General features: G+C 40.0%; 1 protein-coding gene across 1 annotated transcript; it reads right to left on the bottom strand.

Annotated features, from left to right (window-relative positions):
• Nucleotides 1-1567: 1567 nt before the first annotated feature.
• tmem120ab (transmembrane protein 120Ab) lies at nt 1568-11290 on the bottom strand (the record flags this gene model as incomplete). Its single annotated transcript, XM_080888764.1, has 12 exons — nt 1568-2409; nt 2559-2627; nt 3372-3436; nt 4124-4216; nt 4811-4872; nt 4974-5039; nt 5115-5204; nt 5294-5389; nt 5591-5650; nt 5748-5864; nt 10944-11062; nt 11222-11290. 12 exons carry the CDS (start codon nt 11288-11290, stop codon nt 2296-2298), a joined length of 1020 nt encoding a protein of 339 aa, XP_080744890.1. The 3' UTR covers nt 1568-2295.
• Nucleotides 11291-11459: the final 169 nt, after the last annotated feature.

The following is an 11459-nucleotide window of genomic DNA, read 5'->3' as shown; positions in this document are numbered from 1 at the left end:
AAATAAAAATGAACTGAACTGAACTGAACTGAACTGAATTTTATTTATTGTATGGGTGTTTTTTAATTTAGACTCGCCCGTGCATATCTAATCTGGCTCAGTAAATAGCAGGCGAGGTGCAGCAGAGGAAGGGTCAGGGTTATGTAATACAACGAACAGAACAAGCTCCATATATCTATGAGAGACTGAGAGGTACTCTCATCAAACGTGACCTCGCAAGTTTAACTTTATGTTTACAGTGCCAAGGACACGTGACAGCCCCGCAATCCGTCAGGCTTTCTGCCTGCGTGTTCAGCTACTTTCATTAGGTACACTCACAATGAGAACGGTTTTAAATTTATTGACAAGTAAAATTCAATAAAAAGGTTAAAGAGTACTCGAGTACAAGAATAGCAGTAGTAGTAGTACAACTCCTGCACTGTTTGGAAAAGAGTGTATTTGTTCATGTACACTATGGTACACTTTTAAAGTAAACAAGATTTTTTTTAAAAAAAATAACAACAACAAAAAAAAGCAAACAAACTGGCCTTTGTACACAGTTTAATTATTCCAGCCAAAACCTGTTGGTAGTAAAGCAAACTTTACTTCTGCTGTGTCCAGTCACCGAGGCCTAACTCTATCTTTGTCCACTGAGTGAATGTTTATTAAATAAATAAATACACAATTTCCTTCTAATCTGTTTCTATTCAGATGAACTGTAGGATTTTTTTTCTCTACTCATTAATACAAATAACTGAAGGCTTTTTCAGTTACTAAAACATGACAAAGTAGACTTGACGTCTGTACTCTGTAATATCACCTCACATAAACATGTACTTTGATTGGTACACCGGCTCAGCTGTCTCTAAACGCAAATAGAGCCACTGCCTCTTGTTGGTAATGCAGAAGAGCATCTCTGGATACACGGCATTGCGCCTTGACACAAATGGGCTATAGAAGCAGACGACCATCTTGGGTGCCACACCTGTCAGCTAAGAATAGGAGACTGAGGATACAGCTGACGCCAAAGTTGGACAATGGAAGAATGTTGTCTGGTCTTTTTGCCTCACAGGGTTCAAATCCAGTGTCTTTTCTGTGTGGAGTTTGCTTGTTCTTCTTCCTGCCTATCACTATCAGTGATAGTTGATGTTGTGATAGTATGGGGGATACTTGGCACACTGTGCCCATTAGTACCAACTAAACATCAACTAACCATCGTTTAAAAACCACAGCCTGCCGATCACATCCATCCCTTTGTAAGCACAGAGTACACATCTTCCAATGGCTGCTTCCAGCACGATATGACATTATGTCACAAAGCTCAGATCATCTCAAACTGGTTTCTTGAACAAGACGATGAGTTCATTGTACTCCAATGTCCTCAACAGTCACCAGATCTCACTCCAGTAGAGCACCTTTGGGATGTGGTTTAACAGGAGATTCATATCATGGATGTGTAGCTGGCAAAACTTTATCAACTGAGTGATGCTATCATTTCAATATGGACCAAAATCCCTGAGGAATGTTTCCAGCTCCTTGTTTAAAGTAGAAATTCAGTCAATTTTCTTGTTTATTAATAACTGTAAAGGCACTTTATTATGATGACACCAAATGAGCATTAACAATAAAACATGAAATGGAAAAAACACTGATTTTTTTTTATTTTTAGCCCAGGCTGTATTGTTTGCTAATCATTAGTTTAACACATAGAGAAATAAAATATAACGTGAATTACTCATTATAACATTTAACATAAAATATAGCTGAACAGTCAAAATAACATTAAGGGCTACAAACAAAATTGCAGAAAATCTGTAAAATAATGACTTTATTGGAGAGTGATGCTTGTCTCTGAACATGTAAGTGATGTGGATCATAACTGAACATTTAACTGCGAGTGATTAGTCATTTTACACAATACAATGCATACAATACAAGGCAATACACTTGTAATAAGTCTATCCATCCATCCATTCGCTTCCGCTTATCCTTTTCAAGGTCGCGGGGGGCGCTGGAGCCTATCCCAGCTGTCATAGGGCGAGAGGCAGGGTACACCCTGGACAGGTCGCCAGTCTGTCGCAGGGCTAACACACAGAGACAGACAACCATTCGTGCCCACATTCACACCTATGGTGTAATTTGGATTAATCAATTAACCTATCCCAGCAATCTGCATGTCATTTAATGGTGGGAGGAGTACCAGGAGGGAACCCAAGCAAACACGGGGAGAACATGCAAACTCCACACAGAAAGACCCCGGTCTGATGGTGGAATTGAACTCAGGACCACTGTGCCTCCTTGTAATAATTTCCTGCATCACAGGCTCTTTGGCTTCTGATTCCTGGTCTTTAACTTCTGACGAACGACTGCAACAGTGGTGAAGAAGTTTCCCGCGAAGAGAATAAGGAAGCAGAGCCCACACACTGAAACCTGGCATGACATTAGAGCATAGAGAACATGAGTAAGCAGAAGAGGATGAGTCGTATCCTAAACACACAGTTACAAGCATGTAATCTGTGCTAATGGTGACTGGATGTCACATAGAAACTGTAAAACCTGGTGTGTATGAGACCACTGACCTGCCATTCTTTACACTCTGGGAGCTGAGCCATTCTGAATAGAGACAGCCCGTTGAAGAGCTGCCAGAACTGAGAGACAAAACACGAAGCCTCAGGGTTTGTAGTAGTAGTGATTGTAGTACGCAGACACAGAGGAATGCTAAAGATCGAGTTGCTATCAAGATCAGCAAAAGTCCAAACACTGTCTCCAGCTGCCTAAATACAGTCGATATTAAGTCTTACATGACATCAGCATTTTTATCAGTGCCTATTCCATCTAAACCAGGAGTGTCAAACATGAGGCCCGGGGACCAGGAAAGGCCCGCAAAAGACCTGAAACAGGCCAACTGGACATCTTGAGAAAATGTGAGGGAGAGAATAGATTTTTTAACAGCTGTCTCACTTGTCATAAGTTTTACAGTTTTTCCCATTGATAAAGACACCCCCCACCTTGCCATTCACCTTACACCAAAAATAATTAAATTACCTGTTTTTCCATTATGATGGAAATGTCTCTTTTTTGTTTGCTTCTTTTTGTTTTTTGTTTGATTTACAGTGAGTTAGCAGTAAAAAATAATAATACATTTTTTTTTATTATTATAGGACAGTCTGGGTAATGAACCAGCAGAACTTTTTCTGTAATTTTACACACATTATTCATGTTTTTGAATGGTCCTGCCCATTTAACATCAAAGTAGCCTGTATGTGGCCCACGGTGTAAAATGACTTTGACATTCCTGATCTAAACCATGACAAAGCATGATTTTTTTTTCTTTTTTAAAAAATGCAAAATAATAAGAAGAAGCTTGTCAGTGTCACACAGACTGTACTCACATGACCAAAAAACAGGAAGGGTAAAAGAAACGTCAGCCCTTTCCACATCCAGGACTGAAATCCCTCTAAATACAGAAAACACACAACAGTTTTCTATTTTTGTAGGTCTGTTTTTACTTCCATATATGATTACAGCGAGGCCTGTGGTCACATTTCATTTAATGAATATAAAATCTTTTTTTTTTTTTTTTGCCTGTCCCGTTTGGTTCTTTTGCCATCAGAATTATTGTCTAAAGGCGAGGAAAGATGCCCAACGGATTTACTTTACCAAATGGACCATCCCAGCCTTGCCGTAATGGTCTATTTGATTCACCTTTTATTGTTTATTTTATTTATTTTTTTATTTTCACTTGCTAGATACGGGACAGACTTGAATGAGGAAAAGAAAAGGGAGAAAGGAAGAGGGGGAAAAAACAGCGGAGAAGAGGGACGGGGATAAAGGGCAAAAAAACAAAAACCAACTAAATAAGCAGACAAAAAAAAAAATACATATATCAATCACCTGGATCACCTGTTGAGAAAGAAAAAAGAAAACAAGCACAAGAAAACGAGAGCAATACAATAAGCAACATCACGATGATCTATGGGAATATAACAGTAAATACTAAATATTAAACATTATTGTGCAGCACGTAATATCGACAGCGCACAGTGTGCTTTGAGGTAGGAGCCAAAAAGGGTGTAGTTTGTGTGTGTGTGCACCTGTGAGAATGAATAATGAATATAAAATCTGCCTGCTACGAGTGTCTCACCAACAGTCAGATCCATGTTGTGTCTTTCTCCCAGGGCTCGCAGTCTGTACAGACATCCGCTCTGATAATAGCACTGCAGACACTGAACGAAACCTGAAGCAAACAGTGATCATCAGGGTTTTGTTTGGTTTGAAAAAGTGTTAAGAGATATGTTCTAAAACACTTCTTCAGCTGAGAATCAGATAGGAAGAACACACAGTTTTACTTGTTGCTTAGCAAGGGCAGCTCTGAGCTCTCGCACGAGAGTGAGTGGGTGTTTGTTCCTTACATTGGAATGTGGAGGTGTATATGTATGTGTATGTGTGTGTGTGTGTGTGTGTGTGTGCGTGTGTGTGTCAGAGTGTGACCCTATAAACGACTTCCCTAAACCTGCTGGTCTGGAAAATCCAACAGTTCATCTATATGTAAAAAAGGCACATAGACTAAAACTGACATAGCTACGTTTATCCTCCCGTAAAACAATAAAAGAAGGTACGACCTTTCCCGTGCTCCCAGGATGTGGTTGTGAATGCAAGAGCACTCTGCAATGCACACAAAGCCTTTGCAGAGTATTAAAGATCGCACATCCTATCACTACCATATGTAAACTTATGATATTAAAAGATTATACTGACTACTAAGTACAATTTTCTATTGACAAAAAGAAAAGAAAAGAAAAGCTGGAAGTGTGAAATAAATAAGACTTACTTTGATACAGAGAGTAGGCAAGGAACTGGTTCCTGAACATGTGGTACAGGTTTCCCTCTGGCCTTTGAGGATTAAAGGGAGGGCATTTGTAAATAAAGATTTAGAGTTTAAATGTGTTTTAAAGAGCATCAGGGTTTTGTTTTTTTTAACCTATTCTACTCACCAAGTCAGCATTACACTGGACAAAACCGCTGATATGTAGTGATGAAAAACCCACCAACCTTTGATTCTGTAATGCACAAGTTCTTTAATAAATAGGTCGTAGCAATTTATGAAAAAGATGATCGTGATTGGAGGTGCTGACCTGGAGCCATTGGTGATGAGGATACTCTCCCTGATAGTTAAGGTACAATAGTACCACACCAGCAGAAAATTGAGGATTACGTCAGAAAATCTAAAGCCAAGTGTTACGTTTAGAGAAACAGTGTCAGCTTGTATCTCACACAGTTGCATTCAGCTATTAATGATGACATTACGCCTTACCTGTAGCTCACAAAGAAATAGCAAATGAAGGAGAACAGCAGCAGAAGGACTGTGAGGCACAGCTTGAACTTCTCATATTCATCTTTGTAAGCAAATCTGCAAAAGCATAAGTTCGGGAAGAGTGAAGGATTGTCGAAATCCAGCAGCTGAGGACAGCTGTGCCAATGAAAGCACTTATCTGAATATTAGAGGTGTGGCTGGATAAATAAAAGTGGTGCTATAAGAGTGAATCAACAGAGAAAAATGCAAAAGTCAAATAATTATACTCGGCGCTTTGGGTTTGATGGTCAAACTTACTTTGACTGCTTGTTGAAAAGCGTGACATTCACATTTCCAAGAACCAGACTGAGGTATAGGCTGTAAGATCAAACAACCACATGATTTTTTTCTCTTTGGGTTAAAAAAGTGTTTTATTTAATGAAAGTCAGCTTATATTTTAAAAGCTATTGATTACCTATTTTTCTTGGGAAGGAAAGCCTCCATCTGAAAGAAAGCATTTGGTCGAATCTTGATTTTCTCTTTTATTTCATCCAGAATCCTGGCATCTTCTTCTGATGACCCTTTGCTGGATCTGACAAGTGACATAAGAGCACAAGATAACTTTGCATCATTGAATTGTCTCAGCCACTTCTAAAACCAAAGATATGACTGTTGTTGTTTATTTCTTCGCCAGTGAGGACACGTCAAAACTACTGAGTCTAATTCATAAAACCTGGTGGAAAGTTGGAGCAAATACAAATTAAGGACCCAAAATGAACTGCATGGCAGCATGCACTCCCTAAATGTTTTCCATCATACTGTCTGTGACAATATGTGTGTAACCTGACTGGCTCTATTTTTTCCGTAGGCTAATTCACTGTAAAAGTCCGTTTCAGTCGGAGGTTCTGAAACGGGACTTTACTGGATTACTAAATACTGTAAACTCTCTGAATGCAGCTGTATTCATCAGTGGACCTGTACCGCCGGTCAGAGGAGGAGATGAGAGATTCAGCAGGTTGTTTACACTGAATAAATGGCTTATATCAGCATGTGCTGACCACTCAGTGCATTTTATCGACAACTTTAATATTTTTTGGGAACGCAGGCATCTGTTCAAAGCAAATGGATTTAATTTTAACAAGTCAGGGGTGAAACTGTTCACCTCTAACTTGTTTTATTCCATACGTCATCCATCCGTGCTTGGTGCCAAGGCTGAGATAAACGAGGAGTTATCTCATAAAGAGGAACAAACAGCACTCCAAGAACAGACAAAGCCCAGCAGAAACCTTGAGGAGGAGCTCCATTTGCCCCCACCCGGGAAGAGCCTCAGAAAGGAGAGACATCCATGGCATCTGAGGAAGAGCCTCAGAAAGGAGAGACATCTAAGGCAAGAAGAGGGGTCCCTATTTGCCTCCAACTCTCTCAACAACACCAACGACCAGGACAAGGGACCACGACCTTCCCCATTCCCCCAAACCCCTGACAGGCCATCACCCTCCTCCCCCTCCCTTTCTCCCTCCTCCCCACACCTGAAATTCACTGAGGAGATGATGGAGCGGGTCAATGTTGGGCTCAGATCTACCCCCCGTCCCAATCCCTTTTTGTCCCCCATAAACCCCCCACCAGAGCGGCCAAAGGTTCGCCATCGAGCCCCACCCTCAACAGAGCAATCGAAGTCACATTGCCCAGCCTCGCCCCCCTTAGTTCCTCTTCATGCCCTGTCTCCGCAGTCTGATATGTGATATGTGAAGGGTCCGGGCTGTGAGGATTATGGCAGTGATGACTTTTCCCAGGAGAAGCTGGGACCCTGTTTACTAGAAGGTTTTAAAATTTCTGTACTTTTAGGTGACAGGAGACATGTGGCCTGGTCAAAACACAGAGAGCTGCACTCTAAAAGATCTTTAAACATAGTAAACATACCTTGTGTGCCACAGACTGTTCCCAAACACGAGGGGACAAGTAATACCTCTAAAACACTTAAGTTGGCTTTATTAAACATTAGATCTCTAGCTGGGAAAACATTTTTAATTAATGATTTAATCACTGAGCACAGCCTTGATTTTATGTTTTTAACTGAAACTTGGTTGGACCAAAGTAACAGTGGAGCTGTTCTCATCGAGACGACCCCTCCTAACTACAGTTTTATCAGTGAGGTCAGGGTGAGCAGGAGAGGAGGAGGGGTTGCTGTCTTATTTAATGAATCATTTCAATGTAAGCAGCTATCTCCTGGAAGTTTTCAGTCTTTTGAATATGTGGCTTTACAGCTGAAGGCCCCATCCAAAGTTGTGTTTCTTAATGTTTACAGGCCTCCCAAATACTGCACAGACTTTTTTAATGACCTCAGTGAACTGCTGTCTGTGATCTGTGTTGATTTTGACTGTGTAATTATTGCTGGGGATTTTAACATTCATGTGGACAACCCTCAGGACAAAGGGACTAAAGACCTGAGTAACACTCTGGGCAAATTTGGGCTGACTCAGCATGTAACAGAGGCCACACATAATAGAGGACACACTCTTGACCTACTGATCTCCAAAGGCCTGAGCATTTCAAAGGTTACTGTGTCTGATGTGGGCCTGTCTGATCATTACTGTGTTTTCTTTGAAAGTAAAATCTCAGCCCACACAAATATATCAACAACAGTGATCACAAAACGGTGTATAACTGAACACAGTAGTGCAATTTTTAACCAGGTCTTCCCATTAACACCTGACCTGCCCAGAGGGTCAGTCAATGAGCTCGTCAATAGCTTCAATGCTAACATGTTAAATGTAATGGACACTATTGCTCCCATTAAGGTGAAGGTTATCTCTGGAAGGAAAAAGTCTCCACGGAGAAACTCCACACTGGTGAAAAATGAAAAAAGAGAGTGTAGGAAAGATGAGCACAGATGGAGAAAAACAAACCTCCAGGTTCATTATGACATTTATAAAGAGAAACTTCACAATTATAATTTACAACTGAGGAATGCAAGGAGGTCCTACTTCTCTGACATCATCACTAAAAACAGCCATAATGCTCGGGTCTTATTTTCTACAGTTGACAGGCTAACAAACCCTCCTGTGTCAGTGGCAGCTGAACTTCATTCGACCATGGCCTGCAATAACTTTGCCAAATTCTTCACTGAAAAAATCCAAAAAATTAGACAAGCAATTGGTACATCAACAGCAGATCCAGGATATGTACTGTGTCCACCAAAAAACTGTTTAAACACCATGAAACAGTTTCAACCTATTAACAGCAAAGACCTGGAGGACATCTTAGGTCAACTGAACTCCTCCTCCTGCTGTTTAGATGTCCTGCCAACAAGTTTTTTCAAAAAGGTCTCAAAGACTTTAGAGTCAGACCTGTTACAGATCGTCAACTTTTCTTTATTATCAGGTGTGTTTCCAGAATCACTAAAAACTGCTGTAATTAAACCTATACTGAAAAAGGACAATCTTGACAAGACACAAATGAACAACTACAGGCCGATCTCAAATCTCCCGTTTTTAAGTAAGATCATTGAAAAAGCAGTTTCTCAACAGCTCAGTTACTTCTTAAAACAGAATAATTGCTACGATGCCTTCCAGTCAGGTTTTAGACAGAACCACAGCACTGAAACCGCTCTGACCAAAGTGTTTAATGACATATGTCTGAATACAGACAGTGGAAAAATGTCAGTCTTAGTTTTACTGGATCTCAGTGCAGCATTTGATACAGTTGACCACAACATATTACTCAAACGACTGGAGAACTGGACAGGTCTTTCAGGAACTGTACTAAACTGGTTCAAAACATACGTAGAAAACAGGAAATACTTTGTATCAATAGGTAACTTCACATCTGAGCAGACAAGTATCACATGTGGAGTTCCCCAAGGTTCCATCTTGGGACCCCTTCTGTTTAACATCTACATGCTCCCACTGGCACAGATTATAAACAACAACAAAATAAACTATCACAGCTATTCAGATGACACACAAATATATATCACAATGTCACCAGGAGACCGAGGCCCTGTACAGGCTCTTGGTAAATGCATTGAGGAAATCAATGACTGGTTGTGCCACAATTTTCTCCAGCTAAACAAAAACAAAACTGAGGTAATAGTCTTTGGCGCCAAAGAAAAACGATTACAGGTCACCAGAGAACTTCAATCTATACACCAAAAAACCACAAACCAGGCGAGAAATTTGGGTGTAGTGATGATGCAGACCTAAACTTAGAAAAACACATTAAGACAATAACAAAATCAGCTTACTATCACCTCAAGAATATATCAAGGATAAAAGATCTGATGTCTCAACAGGACCTGGAAAAACTAGTCCACGCATTCATCTTTAGTAGGCTTGATTACTGTAACAGCATCTTTACAGGTCTACCTAAAAAATCAGTCAGACAACTACAGCTCATTCAGAACTCTGCTGCTCGAGTCCTCACTAAGACCAAAAAAGTGGACCACATCAGTCCAGCTCTGAGGTCCTTACACTGGCTGCCTGTCCGTCAGAGGATAGACTTTAAAGTTCTGATGCTGGCCTATAAAGCTCTGAATGGTTTAGGACCAAAATACATCAATGACCTCCTGACCCAGTATGAACCATCCAGATCCCTCAGGTCATCTGGATCCGGTCTTTTATCAGTTCCCAGAGTCAGAACCAGACACGGAGAAGCTGCATTCAGCTTTTATGCTCCTTATATCTGGAACAAACTCCCAGAAAGCCTCAGATCAGCTGAAACACTCAGTTTATTTAAATCCAGGTTGAAGACTCACCTATTCTCAGCTGCATTTGAATAAAGCACCAAATCCACACTTTAAGCTTAAATTTCAAAACTTACATTTAACTACTGATTTTATCTACTGTTCTGATTTTATCTGTTTTGATTTTATATACTGTTGTTTGTTTGTTTGTTAATTAGTTAGTTAGTTTATTTGCTTGTTTTATTCAATTTTAAATCATGCTTTTTATTTGTTCTTGTTTCTAATGTCTCTGTAAAGCACTTTGAATCACCTTGTTGTTGAATTGTGCTATACAAATAAACTTGCCTTGCCTTGCCTTAATGCACTAATTTTAATTTACACAGGTCTTTTAAATTTCTTTGTGGTGTCATCCACCACAATTAATATTTAACTAATTTAGTAAGTAAGTAACACTTGTGGTGAACTGGTGAGTGTGCCAACGCTATAAAACGTTCAAATCATAAATTTAGAACTGCGATAGTATTTCAGTTATGTTCTGTCGAGGTTCTTTTTTGCTTGTTTTTTGTGGAAATGTGATTTTTAATATTTGTATGGCTATTTAAAACAGTTTAGGATTATAGGCTGTGACCTGGACCCCTGCAGGGACTAAAGACTTGCAGCCAGTGTTAATGCTGCTCAGCCATTGGTCTTGTAGCAACACACTGGATGAGGGTTATGGGAATGTGGGACGAGGTATAAAGCCCAAGTTTCTCTTGGATGTGTTCATTTGAGTGTGAGTGTTAGAAAGAAAGCACTTAGGTGTAGGAAAGTTTTGTGTGTGAATGAGGCATGTTGTATAAAGTTCTCTATATTAGTTGTAAGACTCAATTTAAGGCTTACACACCTGAAATGAGCAGAACTCCCCACAATTCTTATGATGCAACGCAAGATATAATTTACGTTGTTGTACATCTGTGTACGTGTGTATCTCTAGTTGTGACTCACACTTACTTTTTCACCAGTTGGGATATCTCAGTCAGTCTTGTCCTCTGACGGGAGATAGAGGAAGAGCAGTTGTTTTGCAGTTTGGAAAGTTCATCCAGTTTCTTTAAATACATTCTGTGTGTCTCCTGCAGGACATTAAGAACACAAGGTTATAAACAACAACACAGGAAACATATCAATTAGAAGCAATATTTCAACTTTTTCAGCTTTCTGTGGATCTGTAAAAGAACATCATATATTCAATATACAGTGCAAGGCTGTCCCGATTATGGGCAGTTTCTTACCTGAAGTTGCTGATACTCTTCTTCCAGACCTTTCCATTCCCCCAGGATGTTTTTCAAATTTTCTGACATTTTGTAAACAGTAGCGCTAAAAACAGCACATCAGCTTAGGGTCGATGGTGTTCGAGCACCATGAAATGAGTTGAAATGTGATGGCGAAGTATTCCCAGGGTGTGGATCACGTCTCCATGTGCAGTTGATTGCATAAAGTGAACTTTGACTGGTACAAATGTGCAAGATT

The sequence above is a fragment of the Rhamphochromis sp. 'chilingali' genome (genome assembly GCF_963969265.1).
Source record: "Rhamphochromis sp. 'chilingali' genome assembly, chromosome: 8".
NCBI classification, from domain to species: Eukaryota; Metazoa; Chordata; class Actinopteri; order Cichliformes; family Cichlidae; genus Rhamphochromis; species Rhamphochromis sp. 'chilingali'.
Note: the sequence above shows the minus strand (reverse complement) of the source record. Positions and strands in the feature narration are given on the sequence as shown.